Source organism: Bicyclus anynana, chromosome 3, assembly GCF_947172395.1.
Source record: "Bicyclus anynana chromosome 3, ilBicAnyn1.1, whole genome shotgun sequence".
NCBI lineage: Eukaryota > Metazoa > Arthropoda > Insecta > Lepidoptera > Nymphalidae > Bicyclus > Bicyclus anynana.
The window spans coordinates 1,222,511-1,243,927 of record NC_069085.1 but is presented as its reverse complement, the minus strand read 5'-3'; the positions used below and the strand labels follow the sequence as shown (position 1 = coordinate 1,243,927).

The 21,417-nt window shown below is 35.4% G+C and overlaps 2 protein-coding genes across 2 annotated transcripts in view; one reads left to right on the top strand and one right to left on the bottom strand.

The window, feature by feature from the left end:
• Nucleotides 1-11,463, top strand: part of LOC112052082 (transmembrane protein KIAA1109) — a 55,503-nt gene extending 44,040 nt beyond the window's left edge. The window contains exons 61-63 of the mRNA XM_052891142.1: nt 385-554; nt 5,730-5,821; nt 6,525-11,463. Of these exons, the coding sequence (XP_052747102.1) occupies nt 385-554; nt 5,730-5,821; nt 6,525-6,708 (446 nt within the window). The 3' untranslated portion in view covers nt 6,709-11,463. The remainder of the gene's footprint in view (nt 1-384; nt 555-5,729; nt 5,822-6,524) is intronic.
• A 459-nt stretch (nt 11,464-11,922) lies between these two features.
• Nucleotides 11,923-20,919, bottom strand: LOC112052080 (ubiquitin-like-conjugating enzyme ATG3; the record flags this gene model as incomplete). Its single annotated transcript, XM_024091003.2, is given in 6 exon segments — nt 11,923-14,394; nt 16,769-16,896; nt 17,503-17,658; nt 19,684-19,836; nt 20,437-20,550; nt 20,731-20,919. Coding segments are annotated over 6 exon segments (891 nt in total), but the record flags the coding sequence as incomplete, so codon positions are not given.
• Between the last annotated feature and the right edge of the window lie 498 nt (nt 20,920-21,417).

Genomic DNA, 21,417 nt, shown 5'->3' with positions numbered 1-21,417 from the left:
TGAGCACGGTAAGGAAATTGTCTCTGTACAAATAGATTGTGCTCTTCTTTTTCGATCCACTTTGTCCGATCTTGAGCACTTGGATCCGACTTCTTGCTTTTGTTGGTGTTGTTTAGCTCCAGGGACTACAATCTTGAGGCATCTGTTACCCACGTAGGTCTGCACCACACCACGCACCGTACTACATTTGAATTTTTGTTATTTACCCAGTATTTACTAAGTTTTAAACCGACTAAGTATTTTATTATTTTAGATTTTTTGCTTTTTTTGATTTTTGATTTTTGATTTGATTTTTTGCTTTGTTGTGTAAGGAACCTGATAAACGACGAATCTAATGACACTCTTGTAAAACAAAAAAAAAACAATGTATTGAGTTGTTTTGAGTGCCAAATTGTAAAGTAATGCAATTTCCACATTGCGCAGATCCGAAGCCGGTGGTGGAGTGCAGCTTCATCACGGAGTTCGAGGACCACATCTTCGTGTCGGTGGACGCGGAGGCGTTCCTGTTCCTGCACGACCTCATCTCCTCCTACATCAAGGAGAAAGAGCGATTTGTGAGTGTGAGACTAATAACATAAGGACCTGCCTCGCTGGACGTTACTTTTCTGTCAAAGTATATGATCAACGATCTAATACGATTATAAAAAAATGTATGTATAGATTCGACGTTTCATAATTGTAATCGTGTTCGCCAGTTAAAAAGCTCCATAAAAATAAATACCTTTTTGTGTAAATATATTATATACCTAATCTAAGCTCGTTTTCCTCACAAAATGACAGACAATGGGGATGATGACTAAGTTTGATTATATTGATTTTTATAACACATTAGGATAAATAAGGTCAATGTTAACTAATTTATACATAAAATGCGAAGATTGTCTGGATATTTGCAAAATAAATAAGATTATAAAGTTTCAAAATCTATAATAAATCTTTTATCGTAATTAGATGAAAATTCATACAGTTTTAGCTTCCTTACTGTAAATGTGACATTCAATAAATGAACTATAAACATAAATGCACAAATAACAAAGATTTTAGTAATTTTTTTTGAACGTCCATACAAATCATTATGTACCTACAACGTCATTAGTCAGTTCGGCGCTGACCGTGACAGCGAGTGCGCGCGGGGTCACTGGCCTCTGTCTCGAAAATGGAGAATGCAAATGAATCAAAAATTTTAAAGTGTGCTAATTGCAATATCGTGATTTGTGAAGTGTTAGCATTCGTCCAGAATAAAATGGACGTAATGGATGAAGAGAGCCTGGTTCAAATTTGTGAAAGTGCCTTTGAGGAGAAGGAGATTGAATCTGCAAAGTCGTTATTGTTTAAATCTGTAAGCAAGCGGCCGACTGTTAGAAAACGTAAAGGTAAATGTCTTCGGAACATTGAAGACATAATTTGCCTCCTCAAGGAAGTAGAACCTGAACAGGTCCCAATATTTGTGGCAAGGCAGTTGGAAAAATTGCCGCCTGTTACATTTAATCATGTAGATGTTACGCCATTACTGAAAAAAATTCTAGTGTTGGAAGGTGCGGTACAGCGTATTCAGAGTGACTATGTGACCAAAAAGGAACTAAATGTGCAGCTGGCTGAGCGTAGTAACAATGAATTGGTTGTAGATATACCAGTGAGTTTAACTAATGTGAATACAAAGAGAGGCGGTGGTGCTAAATATTGTGATAGTGGCCCTATGGCTTTGTCTCCGAATTTTGATGATTGTGCGTCTCACTCTCGCACGGAGATTAACATATCTTCTAACGCAAACAACCGATCGCCAATTAGTGTAACAAGTGCAAGCGAGAGATTGCAATCGGCGCTTACGCAAGCTTGTGAAAGTGTGAAAGAGATAGCTGTCGATCGGGTGGCTCGTGCGAGCTCTGATATGAATGTAGGTCAACAAAGTCAAAATGCAATGTTTACGAGTGAATCAGCTGAGCGACACTGCAGTTCGGGGTTGCTTAAAGATAATGTTAATATTGCGTCTTTTTCGGATGTTGTACGAAGTGGCGAGTGGAAAGAGCCCGAAAAAGATGGCGAGTGGATTGTGTACCAAAAAAGGAGGCTAAGAAATTTTACTAGTCAAAGAGGTTGTGCAATGGGGTCCGAATCGGCTACTGAAAAATTCAAGGCGGCTGATATAAAGGTGCCCCTTTTTATATCTAATGTTTCTAAAATGACGTCGGGACAGGATATTATTGATTATGTTTACAACAAAACTAATATTCAGGTGACGTTAATGAAAATTAATATGAAACGGCCTAAAGGTTATGACGCATATAAGGTCTTGGTACCTAAACACAAAGTTCAATTATTTCTTGATGATAAGTTGTGGCCATCTGACATAACGTTCCGGCGTTTTGTGAATTTTTATGACAGAAGAAGAATTAGTAATATACCTATCTCTAAGGAAAAAATTTGACATTTGATATAAATTGACATTACTTTATTGACTAAATAATTAATACAGATAATATATAAAAAGAGAAAAATAGACATAATAATAATATAATTATACTTAAATTCTACATTTGACATGGATAAACTAAGTAAAATAATTAGTTTCAACTGTAAATCAATCAAGAGGTCGCTGGATGGTGTCAAGGAGTTGTGCTTGTCTGCTGATGTGTTATGTCTTCAAGAAACATGGTTACTTCCCCATGATCTCTCATTTTTGAGTATGATAAGTGATGAATTTGGGTCTACAGGTATCTCTGCCGTTGACACGGAGGTAGGCCTAGTGAGAGGGAGGCCTTATGGCGGAGTCGCAATATTGTGGCGTAAAAATGTGTTTGAGTCAGTTTCTGTGATTGAGTGTGATAACGTACGGATTTGTGCCATCAAAGTAACTGTAAGTAATAAATCGGTAGTTATATTTAGTGTATATATGCCTACAAATTCCTACGACAACTTATCGGAGTTTTGTGCGTGTCTTGGCTCGATCCGATCAATTATAGAAATAGAGGAAAACAAGGGAATTGAAGCTTTTTACATACTAGGGGATTTTAATGCTCATCCCAACGAAATTTTTTATAATGAATTACTTGATTTTTGTAGTGAAGAGAGCTGGTTTTGTATAGACACTATTATGTGTGATATAAATACCTTTACCTTTCATAGTGAGGCTCATGGTTGTAAAAGGTGGTTGGACCACTGTATAGTCACTCATTCGGCACAGGAAACTGTGGTAAGTGTATCTGTAAATTATGACGTGTTCTGGTCTGACCATTACCCACTTGTAGTTGAATGTAACTTAAATAAACTTAAGCCTAAGGTTGTAGAGCCTGTAGTCAGAGCTGTAAATCGTGTAACATGGGGTGACAGGTCAGCCCAACAGATTAATCGGTATCATGATATTTGTCACGCTGAATTGAGGATGGTAGACCTCCCAGAAGAACTTAGAAATTGTTGTGATCATTTCTGTAATAACAAAGAACATCATGTAATTCTTGCTAAGATGTACTGTAATATTATAAATATTTTATCTCGAGCGGCAAGTAGTACATATAGGGATATATGCAAAAAAAGGGGAGGCTATGTGACGGGTTGGAATAAGCACGTCGCAGGACCGCATCGGGAGGCGCGGCTTAAATTTCAAGAGTGGTTGATTGCGGGGAAGCCATCTAATGGCCGCGTTTTTGAAGAAATGTCCGAGTCTAGGAAGTTTTTTAAAGCTAAATTAAAATGGTGTCAAAACAGACAGGACCAACTTAAAATGGACATCATTGCGATGAATCACTCTTCTAAAGATTTTAAGAGCTTTTGGAAGAACACTAATAAAACGAATATTAAGCCTAGCCTTCCGGTGAGCGTGGGAGGTGTTTATGGTCACAAAGACATTGCAGATGCATTCAGGTGCCATTTTTCTGTAAAGTCACCCTTGAATATTACTTCAGGGTTGAATGGGAGCGGAGTAGAGACTATCCTGACTGAACGAAATTACAAGATCCCAGCAAAGAGCATAGAAAAAATAATTAATGGTATGGTAAGAGGTAAATCGCCCGGTTACGATGGTCTCAGCGTTGAACACTTCAAATATGCTGGTGTACATCTTCCGCGAGTTCTTTCACTGTTTTACAGCTTGTGTTTGGGTCACTCTTACTTACCGGAACCGTTAATGAGGACTATTGTAGTACCTGTTGTCAAAAATAAAACGGGAGACACGTCTGACATAAGTAATTACCGACCCATTTCGCTTGCTACCATTGCAGCCAAGGTATTTGACAGTGTGTTAAATGGATGTCTTAAAAAATATATATCAATAAATGATGCCCAATTTGGTTTTCAAGAGAGGTTATCGACGGAGAGTGCCATTTACTGTCTGAAACACACTGTCAGGTATTACACCGCAAGACGGACGTCGGTGTACGCGTGTTTCCTTGACTTATCAAAAGCTTTTGACCTGGTCTCGTATGAAGTACTGTGGGGTAAGTTAAGAGATGCGGGTGTGCCGGCGGTATACACGGCTCTATTAAGTTACTGGTATGCTAACCAGAGAAACCAGGTGAGGTGGGTCGGTGCTCTGTCGGATGAATACGGGCTGGATTGCGGTGTAAGGCAGGGCGGTTTAAGTTCTCCGCTTTTATTTAACCTTTATGTTAATGAATTAATTGAGAGATTGGGCAGCGCTCGTGTCGGCTGCCATATTGATGACATATGTGTCAACAACATTAGCTATGCTGACGACATGGTGCTGCTCAGTCCTTCGATTACTGGACTCAGAAGGATGATTTCAATCTGCGAGACATACGTGGAGGAGCATGGCCTAAAATATAACTCAAAAAAGAGTGAAGTGTTAGTATTTAAGGCACCGAAACAACGGATACGTCATGTGCCACCAGTATGTCTTGGAGGTGTACCTCTGAAGGTCGTAGATAAATTTAAATATCTTGGTCATATTGTCACGAGCGATCTTAGAGATGATGATGACATTGAGCGTGAACGCAGGTCGTTAGCGGTGAGGGGAAATATGCTTGCCCGCAGGTTCTCCCGGAGCACTGCAGACGTAAAAATTACGTTATTTAAAGCGTTCTGTCAGTCTTTTTATACCGGTGGCCTGTGGGTGACATATACGCGCCGGGCCTATAACGCCTTGCGTGTTCAGTATAACAATGCCTTTAGGATGCTGTTGAGGCTGCCATGGTGCTGTAGCGCATCAAAAATGTTCGCAGACGCGCATACAAATGACTTTTTTGCAATAAGGCGTAAAAAAGCGGTGTCTCTCCTACAGAGATTACGTGCTAGCACCAATGGCATCCTAAGGGTATTGTCTGCTAGGCCCGACTGCCCAATTCTAGGCCATTGTGTGGAAGTAGCTATAGGGCGTACTTGATTGTTGTTTTTAAATGTTATCAAAAAAAAAAAAAAATTCCAATGTTTACTAACTGTACTAATTTAATTTAATAAGTAAGATGGAAATGTAACCTACTAATATACTAACAATATATGGATTTGTAATTCTGAAATAAATAAATTATTATTATTATATTATTATTAGTTCGTACCATTTTGTATGGGGCGTTTTTCAAGGATCCGAAAACCCTTTAAATCTCTGTAGCTCCGAAAGTAATGATCGCAGATACCGTTACTTTTACAAAATTGCTTTACTATTAGCATACTCCTAATTTATATACAATTTAAAAAACTGTCATCATCCCTATTTCGTTCGTGAATTTGGGTGCGATACTAGTCCTTATGTAATTAGTCTAATGTCGATGACGTTGCAGATGCCGGGGCGCAGCGGCGAGGCGCCGGCCGCTCCGCCGCAGGACTACCGCGACTACCGCTGCCTCACGTGGCATCTCGAGCCCACCGTGCGGTACGAACAGTTCTTCATTGATTTGTTTGAGGGAAACAGGAGCTAAGGATTGGGGATGTTACGGAGCTTCGACTCTGGCTCCGTTGAATCGGTACTTCGGCTCCGACACTTTTGAATCGAAGGTCGAAGCATAACATAGCGGTGCGTCGACTGTTATCAATAAATGTCTAGGGTAGGGGTAGGGTAAGGGTAGTTGAAAGTTCACATCGAGTTACACGCGGACGAAGTCGCGGGCGTCCGCTAGTCCTACTAATATTATAAACGCGACAGTTTGTATGGATGTTTGTTACTCTATAACGCCGCTACTACTGAAGCGACTTAGCTGAAATTTTAAATGAAAATAGATTTTACTCTGTATTAACACATAGGCTACTTTTTATCCCGAAAAAATCCATGGTTTCCCGAGATTTGCGAAAACTGAAGATTTTGATGATATGAATGTTTGTTACTCTTTCACGCCTCGATTTTTAAACCGAATTAGCTAAAATTTGGTATTGAGATATATTATAGCATGGATTAACACATGGCTACTTTTTATCCCGGAAAAATCAATGGTTCCCGAGTGATTTGTAAAAAACTAAATTCCACGCGGACGACGTCACTGGCGTCTGCTAGTATCTAATAATACTATTACCTGACATTTGGAAAGTGCTTGTAATCTAAGCCTAATTGAAATAAACGAATTTTGATTTGATCATGACAGATTACTTTCATGGGCGGGCAAGTCGATCGAGCCGTACGGCGTGGACTACATCCTGCAGAAGCTGGGCTTCAGCCACGCGCGGACCACCATACCCAAGTGGCTGCAGCGCGGGACCCTGGACCCCGTCGACAAGTTGCTGGCGCTCGTGCTGCTGCGCCTAGTGGGCCTTGTGCCCGACAAGTGAATGTCGACCTTACGGTGAAGTATTAACGTTCAGTTTTGATCGAAGACTACTTTTTGTAGAGAGAAATGGTATGAAATAGAAGGGATAAAGAGTACAGAAATAGATACATTTAATAAATTGCATGTTCGAAGCTATTCGTACCGAAATCCACTAAAAGATCAAAAATTTATTCCTAAGTTGAAACGTGAGTTTTGTGTCAAATAAGTGAGTTTTGTACAAAATGTTTGTTTACTATTTGATTTATACCTAGAGAAAAAGGTAATAAATGTATATTTCATAATAAATGTTCGTGGAAAAACGATGGCAATAATGAATGATTGCTTAAGTAAATATGCCAAGTAAATTTAAATACACTAACCGAAACGAAAAATTTACGTCTTTTTCAGTAGTCTAAATTAAATGTAAAAAATGGTTTTTAATTCTATTGTATAAGCTAAAATTTGTTTATACTTTATAATATTTACTATTTTTGTATTAATTGTATTGAATAAATATTTCATTGTTCACCAAATGAGAGATTTGCTTGAGGCATGTTTTGAACAGTTATACCTTCCATAGAACATTAGCTGTTAATGCCTTGTTAGCAGAGTTTTGTTTATCTAGGTTAACCTTTCCAGCTGTAGAAGTTTTGGAAATTTTATGGATTTCTGGTTCTAAATTCTCAATAGGCTAGTTGACACTTTTTTAAAATGTCTTAAAGCCTTTCCAGCCTTTCCAGCTGTAGAGGTTTTGGAAATTTTATGGATTTCTGGTTCTAAACTCTCAATAGGCTAGTTGACACTTTTTTAAAATGTCCTAAATAGTTTATTATCGTTCTACTAGACTAAAAAAAAATTTTCATACTTTTTTGAGACGTGATTATAAATTATGAAAATATGTTTTTAACAATACGAGCCAAAACGCCTGTCGGTCATGACAGTCTATATTTCAACTGTTTCATGACGTCACTACAATAAATCCTATAGAAATGGAACGTTTGACAAAAATATTACTTAGTTAAAAATTAGTTCGACATTTAGTACATCAAGGGTGTTAGTGACGTCACAAAATGGACGACAGCGTTTTTGACGTTTGGAAAATTTTAAAAAATATATTATATTTAAATTACGTTTTAAAAGAAATCTTTAACTTTTATTAATTGATATCGATATATTTCGGACCCTTATTCCATGTATTACACGAAATTAATATTGTTTATATTAAATTTGATATGAGTCAACTACCCTATTGTAGTCTGGAGTTAAATTTATGCCTTTAGTACCCGTCTAAATCATTAATGCTTGATAAAACTATCATTACAGTCAGTATTGTCACTGAAGGCATACTGCTAAAACATAGTGGATCTATGGTCAGTATTAATGACTTTACTAAACTCAAGAATACAAAAATGAGTTTATATTTAAGTTCCTTACTTTATGAATAAACATCACAATATTATGATCTCAAGTTGCTTGTACTTCAACTTCGATATTAAGGAACGTCTATTACATCAGACCTATGATCCTATATTAAAGTCCAGGATTATACAGTGGGACTTTATTTATGTTTATGGTGAATATATTATGTGAGATTGTCTAGGTAGAGTAGTCTGGAAAATAACTTAAAATTGTATATACCATAAATGTAGTTCAGTTTTCTAATTATTATCAGAACCATAATTATAAACTATGGGATGATAGTTGTATAATAACCATTGATTAATGTTAGCGTAAAGTAAAGCTTCGTGCACACTGACTCTTGCTTTCTATATATGCGTTGCTTTTTAACTAGAATGTGAACTATTATGCCTAGTTCGGATTACTTTAGTATTTTAGTCGAGTACGAAAAATTTTTGCATTTACTGCCCAAAAGTCGTTCGTACTGGACTAAAATACTAAGGTAGTCCGAACTTAGGTCGGGTCTGTCAATATTTCTTTTTAATTTAGTGAATATACACGAAAAATTAGCTATTTTTAGTTTTTTTTTTTAAACTATTGTTAACTGATCAAAATTTCTAACTATTGTGTATATATCTCGTTAACAATGTGCATAACGAAAAATGCTGTTATTATTGATTAGATGTTAATTTTATTTGTTAGCTAATAGACCAACGTAAGTGAGCAAGTCAACTGGTCGAATATTTGGGATCAGTTATGATTGCTTCTAACCCTAGAGGGAAAAGAAATATTTCTCTTTTAAAACTTTTTGCGTACCGTAATAATATCAATATTGTACAAGTGTAATAAACAATATTTGTTTATTAATAGAAAAAAAAGCAAAAATAAAAATGCATCAGTGTGCGCGAAGCCTATTTAATGTGTCTTTTATAAACATGTTTATGTGCCTGACACACACGATTTTTTTTCATTTTTAGTGCCTCTGATTTATCTAAACATATTATTGCGTATTGACAGATGAAGTGATTTTTAGTTTTGTTAGATGGAGAATGGAGGCCATTTAAAGTACCATAAACTTATTTGTCCCGGTGAGTTTCGTCCTTAATATATGTTTTAGTATAATGTTTTGCAAAATGGCGATGAGTTTTGGCCACAGGTTCAGAAAAGTATGTGGCACCATATATTTGAATTGTTTTTACTTAGCATTGTACTTGTAGTCATTTTCAGTCACATTTCAGTGTGACGTCACGTCTTTAACTTCGTTGACTATACAAGTACGGTGTATGAATGTGCCTAGATGCCACGTGCCCGGTAGTATTAATTGAGATATTATTATTTTTTAATATTTGATTTCGTGTTTCGCGTCACAAAGTAATGTATAAAGTATTATATCAATGACTTCGCATGCTATTATGTTGCGTTGCCGTCGTTGTAGACTGGTATTATAGTAGGTGTTAGTATATTGTTCATAGAATTAGAACACAGATTAAAGAAAAAATAGACGGGAATTCTTAGAAAACTAGTTTTTTAAAGTAAATACAATATTTAAAGATATCTATCTAGAGATATTTAAAATTTATATTACTTATCTGGATTTTTGAATTGTTAATATCTGTACCTCGTCTTTTTAAAGTAGTTTCAGCAAACCAATGCCGTTATAACAATTATGGTTATTGTCATAATTATGTTTGGCAGTAACATTTCGAGATATTGATTAAACCGTATATCGCCGATTTTTTAATTCGATGTCACTAAGTTTTTTTTTTATATTTTATTGAACACAATTCAGTCGTTCATAAACATTTGTAAATCATGAAAGTTTTATTAATTCGCATGATAAAACTATTGAAGTATTATCATTGCAATATGCAAATTGAATTGATTTACAAATCACAAATCAACAAACATACATTGTGTGATCAATAAAATAAAAGTAAATTATCAGAATAAAATTTGCGCTTTGGGTGTTATACAGTAAACCGATTATACCTGATTAATCGGCTTCTTCGTAGTATTATTTCATTATTATACAGTTTCTTGTCTATTTTTCTATTAGTCTGTGCAATAGACTGTTATCATTATGGCCTATTTAGAACCGTATTCCATTTAAAATAAGGGTCAATGTAATATGTTACTCGTAGGTGTGGCAAATTAGTAGAATTTTTAAATTATAAACGATTATGAATGACATTTATTAGGATTTCTTCATTATTAAAAAAAAACGAATATAAATTTATTTATTTTATGTGGGATGGTGAAATGGATATGAAAAAATGCAGTGAATGTTTGTATTATTGAAAATGACCAAAAATTATATTATTATTAATTATTATAATATATCATTTTGAATATGTTTGAGAATTATTTATTAAATTAATGAATGTGGATATTATTTAGAAATAATGATTATAGTGGAATTTATAAAATAACTTTGTTTTAAATAGTCGTATATACTCTGTCCATTGTACTATACTTTATTAAATGTTCGCGCTCATATAAAGTATGGGGTTTTAGTTTATAAGTAAGTATTTTACTTATTATGTCGAGAACTGTGACAAACTTAGTTTTTGGGGCACAGAATTAACCATAGCATTAGTATTTGATATATTAGCATTTTCGTTATTTAAAGATTTAAATTCAGGTCAGGTCGACTAGCTGATATAGCACTTATGATTTACTATTTCGAAACAAAAACAAAATCTTCAAATAAAGCATAGTACACTGCTCAAAGTATAATGATTTCAATCGGAAGGTAGCTTTATTTAAGTGATATTTTACATGTGATGGGTATACTGTGGTGCCTAGTCGGTTATATAACTAACTAAACTATACTTTATAATGAAAATATTATTATTTTTATAATTAAAAATTATTAGAAATTGGAGTCCAAAGTTCTACATTATACTCAAGTAAAGAACCTTAAAAGCTCCGGTCGGTGTGAATCGTTTTCGCGAAAAAATGGTACAATAAAATTGATTTTTCATTGCACTTACAATTATTTATATTACCCGGCATAATTTACCTCCTTTTCAAAATTTAACAGAAATATTTAATACCCAGTTTTAAAGTGTAGTTTATAATAGTTTTGGCTAATGAAAGTAAACTGAAATCTCCCGAAAAATTATTGAAATAACTCAGTTTGATACATGGAATTTGATTTTTATATGTAGGTAGTTTTTACACATGCGTTTTTTAAACATAAGTAATTTTTTTTTTAATTTGCCAGCAATTTCAATCTACTTTCGGTAGCCAAACTCTAGTATGACTGACTCGGCGCCAGGCAAGTCGGGCTTCTTGTATTTTAATGAATATATTTTATTACGGAACGTGATTTGTACATATTATGAATGTGATATGGATAAAGTTTATTAATACAAAATGTGTGTTATTTATTTACTTACCCAACTCATCCCTTGCAATTAAATGGAAAGGCCAGTGGAAAGCCTCGACAAATGGAATACCATAATGTGACCAGCTTTTTAGGTGAAGAAAATACAAACATTGTTGTTTAGACCGATACGTCGCTAAATGCACAGAGCGATAGCGGATCGGTCTGTGCATTTAGCGATGTAGCGATTTTTCCCTAGAAAAAATTTAGCAGACTTAACGCATGTAGAAAATTGTCAGATTTGCAGATTTCCTCACGATGTTTTTCCTTCACCGTTTGAGACATGTGATATTTAATATCTTAAAATGCATATTAGGTACTCAAAATAATTAGGGAAGTTAATTTTTTAACATTCACAGTTCACTGATAAATGAGAACCTCCTTTTTGAAATCGGTTAAAAAGTAGAAGCCTAGTAAGAAACATATAGATCAAAGTGAAAACACCAAGTATTTAGCAGCAAAATATTTTATTTCCATACACAAACTAATAACGATATGCATTTGCAAGTATAACAAACTTAATTTATAGCAATATATGCACAATTTATGAGAGAAAATTGCAATTATAAGATATAATAAAATTGAGCTACTATATCATTTTCTTACTATAATATTATAATATTTACATAAGTATAAAAGAGTATTACAAAGATCATAAAGCAATCAAAATAATTATATCTATACTCAGAGGCACAATTATCCGCCCTCTTTAATATGACGCGTGTTCGCGTAGTTTCAACAGTTCTCGACAGATGGCGGTATAAATAGTGTGACTCGCGCTATCGTTTGTTTATTTGAATTTATATAGCACTATGTTAGATAGTTTTTTCTGTTCTGTTTATGTGTGTGCAATTAAGTAGGTAGTGTGAGTGAAGTGAGCGAATATATTAAAGTAGGCAGATAATTGTGCCTTTGAGTATATTAATTAGATCAAATAAAATTGCGCGTCTTAAGCCCTCTTTACACTAGCTTTTCATATTCGGAAGCGTGTAGACACTTAAGACGTGAAATAAATCTTAAAACAAGGAATGTTTGTGTAGACATTCTCAATAGACCATACTTGTCTTTTTATGTATATTATTCATTTATAATAGATGAATAATTTGTGCAACCAAAATTAAGATTTATAAGAAATTTAACTTAAAATAAGATTCCTTTTTTGGCGTAGTTACAACTCAGTATGAATGGATCAATTTCATTGCTTATTTATATTTAAATTACATAGAGATTAAAAACAAATAATAATATCATGACTAACGCAATAAAGCTAAGCATTATTGTATACTAGTTGCACTTCGGTTCTTACTTTAAACTATTGTTTATTTTTTTAATAATGTATAATTTAAATTCTAAAATGTTTATGTAATAATAGCCAGTGCACAGTAAAACCAATTGTGGTTTCAGCATGGTTAGGCTTATTTTAAATATGTATTTTGTAGAATAATAAATAAATAAAAATAAATATATTGAAAAGCCACTTATCAGATGATATCATAAGTCTTCAATTTATCAGAGCTACCATTATGGCACTATTTTCTCCACGAGACCAACTGACATAGTAAAAAGGGCTATGCCCATTTCGATTAAATTGCAATATATTACCAATCAACTGGCTTCGCATAATTAAACTAGAAATGTAAAAAGTTGCTAAAGATCTACATATATAAGTTTGTTTCAGTGCCAATATATTTTGCCAATTATAAGCTTTTTTTATAAATTAAAAATAAAAGATATTTGGAAAACCAGTGGCAAAAAGTAAACTTATTACTATTAAATCAAATATCGAGTAAAGTTTCTGGCAAATAATTCGTAGGTCTATATAATATGCATCCTTTGAATAATTTGTTGTTATATTTCTAACAAAAGTTGGTTTACAAGTTCATTAACAAATAAAATAAATATTTTGGCAGTCTGTGACTCATTTTCAATTAAGCTCATTAACCATCAGTTATTTGCCAGGAATTTTACTTTGTGTATTTATATCAAAATGCAAAATCTTTGATTTATTATCCATTAAATTCGAATCAATCTAATTATTATTTATTGAAACGAAGTTAACTGCAATATGCTATGTACTATTTTCTGCCCTTAAAAAGGCTTTCCCCGGCTTTGGCCAAAATAATTAGGCATTCAGGGATATATTAAATTCAAGCAAATGTCGTCACGCCCCCACTTTATATACTTATAACACTAGCAGACGCCACGCAGTTTCGCTCGCATGATTCTGATTCCCGTAGGAATACGGGGATGGTGTAGCTTCCCAACAGTGAAAGAATTTTTCAAATCGGTTCAATAGTTTTAGAGCCGATTCAAAACACACAAACAAACAATTTCAACGGTTTTCAACGCTGGATACGATAGAGCGACATAACAAAAGCCAGGTGTCATCAACTATTGAATCAGTAGATAGACAGAAGCCAGGTGTGATCAACTGTTGAATCAGTAGATAGACAGAAGCCAGGTGTGATCAACTGTTGAATCAGTAGATAGACAGAAGCCAGGTGTTATCAACTATTGAATCAGTAGATTGACAGAAGTCATGTGTGATCAACTGTTGAATCAGTAGATAGACAGAAGCCAGGTGTGATCAACTGTTGAATCAGTAGATAGACAGAAGCCAGGTGTTATCAACTGTTGCATCAGTAGATAGACAGAAGCCAGGTGCTATCAACTGTTGAATCAGTAAATTGACTGCAGACTAAGTTTTCAACGCTGGATACGGTAGAGCGCCACGACAAAAGCCAGGTGTGATCAACTGTTGCACTGCGCTGTTACATGGAGACGTTCTGCGTGAAGTCGTACTCCACGGTGGGGATGACGGTCTGCACGAACTTCAGGAACACGATGAGGTAGGAGTGCACGTACAGGTGGCCGCCGCTCTCCGACACCGTCTCCAGTATCTTCTTCATCACCTCTGCGTGCCTGCACAATGAACAACTTATTGTTTATCCATAATTCTAATTTTGCTCTTTGTTGAGCACGAGTCTCCTCTCAGAATAAAAGGGGTTAGGTTAATAGTCCATCATGCTAGCCCAAAGCGGATTGGCTGACTTTACATGCAAAAAGAAGAATTTCCTCAGGTATACAGGTTTTCTCATGAAGGCAAATGACAGGTAGATTTGACAGCCTATAAATATAAAATGAACTTTTATCTTATCTTTTTAACAAAAAAAATGAACCGACTTCAAAATCACAAAAAAAAACTAAAATGCGAATGAATCTGCTAACGTCATTTTAAAGGGAACGAAATTAGAACGGGTATTTGAAGCGCGAAATTTAGGTTTACTGATGGACTCCGAGCTGAGGTTCGAGAAGCATGTAGCTGTGGTGGTGCGTAACTGATTTTATAGGCTAAAGGTGTTATATAAAATACGACAGTATCTTAGTCAGGAAGTTCGTAGTCATTTAGTTGAAAGCCTCGTACTGTCAAAGTTAAATTACGCTGACGTGGTTTATGGGCCTCGGTTATTAGTCCGAACGAGCAAGCTCATTCAGCGGGTACAAAATGCGTGTGCACGTTACTGTTTTTCAATTCCCCCTAGAACACATGTTTCTCCATTTTTAAACCAACATGGTTCGCTAAAGATGTGTTCCAGGAGAAAGCTACATCTTGCTTCCTTATTATTTGGTCTTTTCAAGGATTGTAGGCCATCATATCTTTTTGAGAAGCTAGTGAGGGTATGCGATTGTAAAGAACAGTATAGGTGCGCAAAAAAGCCTCTTATGTTCCCGCGACATTGTTCTGCGGCTTTTAGGGGCAGTTTTAAATATGCCGCCACTCGATGCTGGAACAACATTCCGCCACCTATTCGCGACTCTCAATCCAAATTTAGCTTCTCTCAGAAATTGAAGAAGTTCATGTTATATAGACAAAAAGAGTTAGAAGATTATGCAGTGGAGGCATCAATTATTTAATGGGAACTTTAGATGCAAATAACACATTTAGGTACAGTCTATTAATTGGTATAAGTATTCATATTTCTATTTATATATATTATATGTATATATATATGTAATATTAATTATTGTATGTTGGCATTTATCTTTATGTTATTATCATTTTATTTATACGCTCTTATCAAGGTTTTTTGTTTTTGTTTTTTTTTTAATTTTGTGTCTTATTGTATGAATTTTTATTTTGGATGTATTTAAAGTATTTTGATTAGATGTTTAGTTTATAATTATAACTGACTGTGACGTCACCCGGGTCTCAGCTGAAAATCAGCGCTGCGCATTGCTTTCCTGCGATGAACGGCTAATGCTGAGCTGTAAACCCTTTCTGTTTGGTGTCACAGACAGTCATGTAATATCTAAGATAGGATGTACTGTTTGTGACACTAAAAAGTGAATAAACTTAAAAAAAAAAAAAAAAAAAAAAAAAAAACATTGTATTTGCTACCTTCTGATCACTTTAAAGGCGGTGCAAAGCCAGTGACATATTAATTAAAGACGTTTCTTAAAGATCCTCAGGATAGAACTGTCTTTCTGTTGTTGTTATTTTTGTGATTTCGAAGTCATTTTATTTTTTTTAGGTAAAAATATTTCATTTCATTTTTCTGTTTTTAGTGTGTCCCAGCATAGTGAACGAAAGCGTTACACTACAGGCAATTTCGTTATTTTAATATTAACACAAAATTACTGAACCGATTTTCATTAAAATTAAATGGGACCAATCTGGAAGTATTCTTTTAAACAAAAAAAGAATTTTCAAAATTGGTTAAGAAACGACGAAGTTATGAGGTTACAAACATTAAAAAAACATACGCGCGAATTAAGAACGTCCTCCTTTTTTTGAAGTCGGTTAAAAATAGAAAGGATTGAAAAAGGTTACCAATATGGCTGATGAAGACAAAGTAGACTTTCTTCTACTTTGTCTCCATCCTACTTCCTACTAATAATATAAACGCGAAAGTTTGTATGGATGTTTGGATGTTTGTTACTCTTTAACGCCGCTACTACTGAAGCTATTTGGCTAAAATTTGGAATGGAAATGGATTTTACTCTGGATTAACAAATAGGCTACTTTTTATCCCGAAAAATCCATGGTTTCTCGAGATTTGCGAAAACTGATGATTTTAATGATATGAATGTTTGTTACTCTTTCACGCCTCGACTACTTAACCGAATAAGCTGAAATTAAATTGAGATATATTATAGCCTGGACTAACACATAGGTGACTTTTTATTCCGGAAAAATCCATGGTTCCCGAGGGATTTGTGAAAAACTAAATTCTAAAGTCACGGGCGTCAGATAGTCAGCCATATTGGTAACCTCGGTATGGTACGCGTGAGTCACCTGCAGGGGTGCACGGAGACCATGCCGGGCCCCGCCAGGTGCGGGTGCGCCTCCATGGTAACGGTCTTGCGCGCGTGCTCCGCCGAGATGTCCTCGTACAGCGCCTCCGCGCCCAGCAGCCGCCGGTCCTGCGCACACAGCCACATCACACATCACTACTCTAATGTTTGTTTTTAAATTTTTAAATTGTACTGATTCTAAATAAAAATTTAAATAAGGAATGTCATTAATACTGATATACAAAAACTCTTGTCAATAATGTTCAAAATTCATAAAAAAAGGAAACCATGTATGTTGTTTGGGGCTTTTACTATCCCAGACTCGTGGTTGGCACAGGGACTTTGAATTGCTGAGCTATTGTAATTAAGCTAAAAAGATTACAATATATAATAAGATAAGAATGTAAGTAAGTAGAATACAATTTTAGGGTAAAATAAGGAAAAGTCAATTTTGATCATTTTGTAATGCGAAAATTATTGAATTCCATCAAGAACTCCTATTTTAATTAGAACTACAAGGATTTGATACCATACAACATGTATTTGTTCGCTGGTGATTTTTTTTTGTAGAAAAAATATTGTATGCCACTGCACGTAATTAGCGATTGTAGCACTCGTGCTATAATCGCCCCCATTACATGACAGTGGCATAAAGAACTATTTCTAGCTGGCTGGCTCATCCTGTCGGCAGTCATCTGAGCCGCAAGCAGCTGCAGCTGCAGCGTCTGTATGTACCTCGTCGTAGCCGATGAGCCAGAGGCGCGGCGTCTGGTAGTACTTGTCGTACGTGATGTGCAGGTCGTAGGTGCGCGTGCGCACGATCTCGTCGCCGTCCGCCTTCGGCTTGCGCTCCTTCGCCTTGGGCTCCTTGCGCTGCGTCAGCGCTGTCGACTGTTGGGTTACAATTTCATTTGTAATGTACCTAAATGTTTTTTTTTTTATACTTTACAAGTTGACTGCAATTTCACCTGATGGTAGTGATGATGCAGTCTAAGATGGGAGCGGGCTAACTTGTTAGGCTTAGAATGAAAATCCACACCCGTTTTGGTTTCTACACGAAATTGTACCGGAACGCTAAATCACTTGGCAGTACGTCTTTGCCGATAGGGTGGTTACTAACCACGGCCGAAGCCTTCCATCAGCCAGACCTGGACCGATTCAGAAAACATCAATCGGCCCGGCCGGGGATCGAACCCACGACCTTCGTCTTGTAAATCCACCGCGCATACCACTGCGCCACGGAGGCTCATTGATTGGGTTGAAGGTGGTGCCAAAAACAAAATAAAACTTAAAAGAGTTGTTTAGCTCGATACTGTCTTCGATTAGTAGATAGGATAATATACGAGTATGTATGACTGCTTTTTGAACTTGGTTAAAAATCATACATATAAAGAAAAGTAGACACAATTAGGTTTTTAGTTCTATGAATCTAAAATACAAAGAAACAATAAGTAATAACGATTGAAGTAGATGAGTACAAAATTATTATGAAACAATGAGATAATAAGTTTAATCAAATAAAGCAATTAACTCCAACTGTATGAACTGTATCCAAACAGATGTACTCTTAAAAACACTTGCAATCACAGAGTCGAACAGTAACGTCACTGTATAATACGCCTTATTCACTTAAATTAAAGCTTACTTTAGTTGACAGCCTAGCAGTACAAGGGCAACATAAAACCTTGGTATAGAATCACCTTTAAAACTAAGTACATCAGGTCTATTTTATTTTGAAATACTAATTTAATCAATTACATACACACTATGCGGTTTTAAAATATACATTATATGCAATAAAGTACATGACAATGGGAAGGAAGCCCTTTTATTTTTTTTAAAAAAGAAGGCACTAACTTAAATCCATCTGTAGGTATGTATGTTTCTTTATGACTGCATTTTTTCAAAAATACTAATCTTGTGTTTAAGAATCACCCGTGACCTCGACATCAGTACCAATAGGTTAATAGAAGAAAATTCACAAGTAAATAAGTAATTTCAGTAAGACCATACATTGGGCTCAGTCTTGTTAGGAGAAATTGGCGTGAGCTAAAGTGAAGGTGTCATTATATAAAATTTCGAAGTAATTCGTTTTTTTTCTTATAAGTATAATTGTATTAGTCTTATAAATTTACAGTAGTAGTAACAGTAGGAAAATTTAATATAATATTATATTGTGTAATAAATTAAAGTATGCTAATGTCTCTAAGGGTAATTAATAATTATAGGTATCAAGTAGTTAAGACATTGTATAAATCATTTGCAGCTGTTTACATATAGATTAAAGATGAAATGTGTTGTTAACTGAGCTGATTTGAATAGTACTATATGTATATTGCAATCTCAATTGGTGAAGGAAAACATCGTGAGGAAACCTGCATACCAGAGAATTATCTTAATTCTCTGCGTGTGTGAAGTCTGCCAATCCGCATTGGGCCAGCAAGGTGGACTATAGGCCTAACCCCTCTCATTCTGAGAGGAGACTCAAGCTCAGCAGTGAGCCGAATATGGGTTGATGACGACGACGACGTATATTGCAACTGATTGCCACTTTGCTTCAGTGGTTTACAAAGTCCTGGATTCAAGTTTTTTTTTATACATTACAGATTAGGCCTTGACTACAATCTCACTTGATGGTAAGTGATGATGCAATCTAAGATAGTAGCAGGCTAACTTGTTAGGAGGGTGAAAGTCCAAAACTTTAAAACAGTCTGTTGATGACAACCCACTATCGCACTTGGCTTTTTCCACTTCTCAGTTTTACAGGGCAAATTGAGAAACGGCGTGCCCTGTAATTGCTCTTGGCATGTTTTATTTTTATGTTCAACTAAATCTATCTATTGTAATCATCTAACTATAAACATGTTTTTATAGGATGTGTCAATAGTAGGTTACATAAGATTTGAATCAACATACTGGGTCCACTTCGTCCAGCAAGCCAGACGCCTGGAAGCTCTCCATGTCTTCAGCTTCCCCATCGTCTGCGTCATCATCGTCGTCATCATTGTCTGGCGCCTCCTCACCGTCACTGTCCCCGGTCTCCGCTGCCTCCAGGGTCATGTCACACACCTGCCAACAATAGTCATGAGAAAGTATTTTCTAAAAATTCAGTTTTTTATGTTTGTGTGGTTGCTAACAGCTATGGGCCTCATAAGAAGGCTCAGTCACAATGCGGGCGAGTGAACGAACTACGATCTGGGTATCTATGCTTGATTGAGAAGAACCAAAGTCACTGACATAATCAACAAGTCGCCAAGTAGCAATGGGGGGCATATAGTTTGAAGAGCTTATGGACATTTATGTTCCATATATTGAACTGATAACATCAAGTGAGTAGCAGGATGCAGGCGGCTTAGGATCATTGTGTTTGGAATTTCCTAGATAAGGTCCATCATTCTCACCTCAGGGAAAAAGCAATCCTAAAAAATACGAAACTTTAATTTTGATTTTTAGCACTTTCAAATTTAAAGCATGCTCTAAAATGGAGAGTCATATTGATCATCGTCATGGTTTATATTGTCTTCTTTGAGGTATATTATCTGTGTAAAAAACCAAGGATTTACGATTCTGTAACAGTAACTGTAACATGGTGTGGGTGATCATTTGTTACACAACGGCATACAGGCAACAGTCACCCTAATCATGTCACAGCTCACATAGTATAATTACCTTTTCCTCCACAGTAGGTGAGCCAGGGGACTCGTAGTGGTGTGTGTCCACCCAGCCACCGTCCCCATCGTTCTCATCTTCTATCACCTTTTCATTGTTCTCACAGTACTCTATCTGGTGAACAAAAACAAAATTTTTTTATTTTATACTATTTGTGCAAAACAGAATTGGGATTTTACGAATTAAAAATTATCCTCATGTACACACCACTATGTAAAATATCTCCTGTATAAATGGCTAAGCTCAACAAGTCATTAGCCAATATTCAGGAGATATTATTAGTGCTTCATTTACCTGCTTGCAGCGCCTATAACATGGCACATTTCTGGTGATAAGGAACTGCTTGTCGGGGGGCAAATAGGGTTTAAGCTTGGACTCCTCCCCTTTGCTCCACTGCCAAGTAGGACAATGGTGCACCAGGTGGTCACCAGCTATCACAAACTCCTCAGGGGTCAGCACACCAGTCTCTTGAAACTTGGATTCCTAGTCAAAAAAACAATTGAATTTTAATAGACAACGAAAACGAATTATAGAATTTACTACTAAATTTATTAGCAATGATAAAGTTTATTAAGCGGGCTACAGACTTTTTGTTTAACTGCAGTTTAATCTAATAAAAATTTCAATCAAAATCATTAAAAACTACTATACAAACCTCAGGTTTTAATACACACAAACATTTTAACTGTACAGTTAAAACTGCAGGTATATACACCACATTACAAATATAGATTATTCAATTTATTATGTGAAGGATAAAACGCAGACTACCTATGTTGCGTTATTTGAACAGTAAACCACAACTTTCATAACTTAAACATCAAAACAAATTGTTTGCTGATACAGTATACAAAAATTACAAAGGTCTTAAAAATAAATATAATCTTAGTAAAGTGTGCCGGTATCACTTTAGAGAAATAAAAGGAAAAAAAATTATCTACCCAGTTAGTAATCGGCATAAATACCTCTTAGTTTTAGATT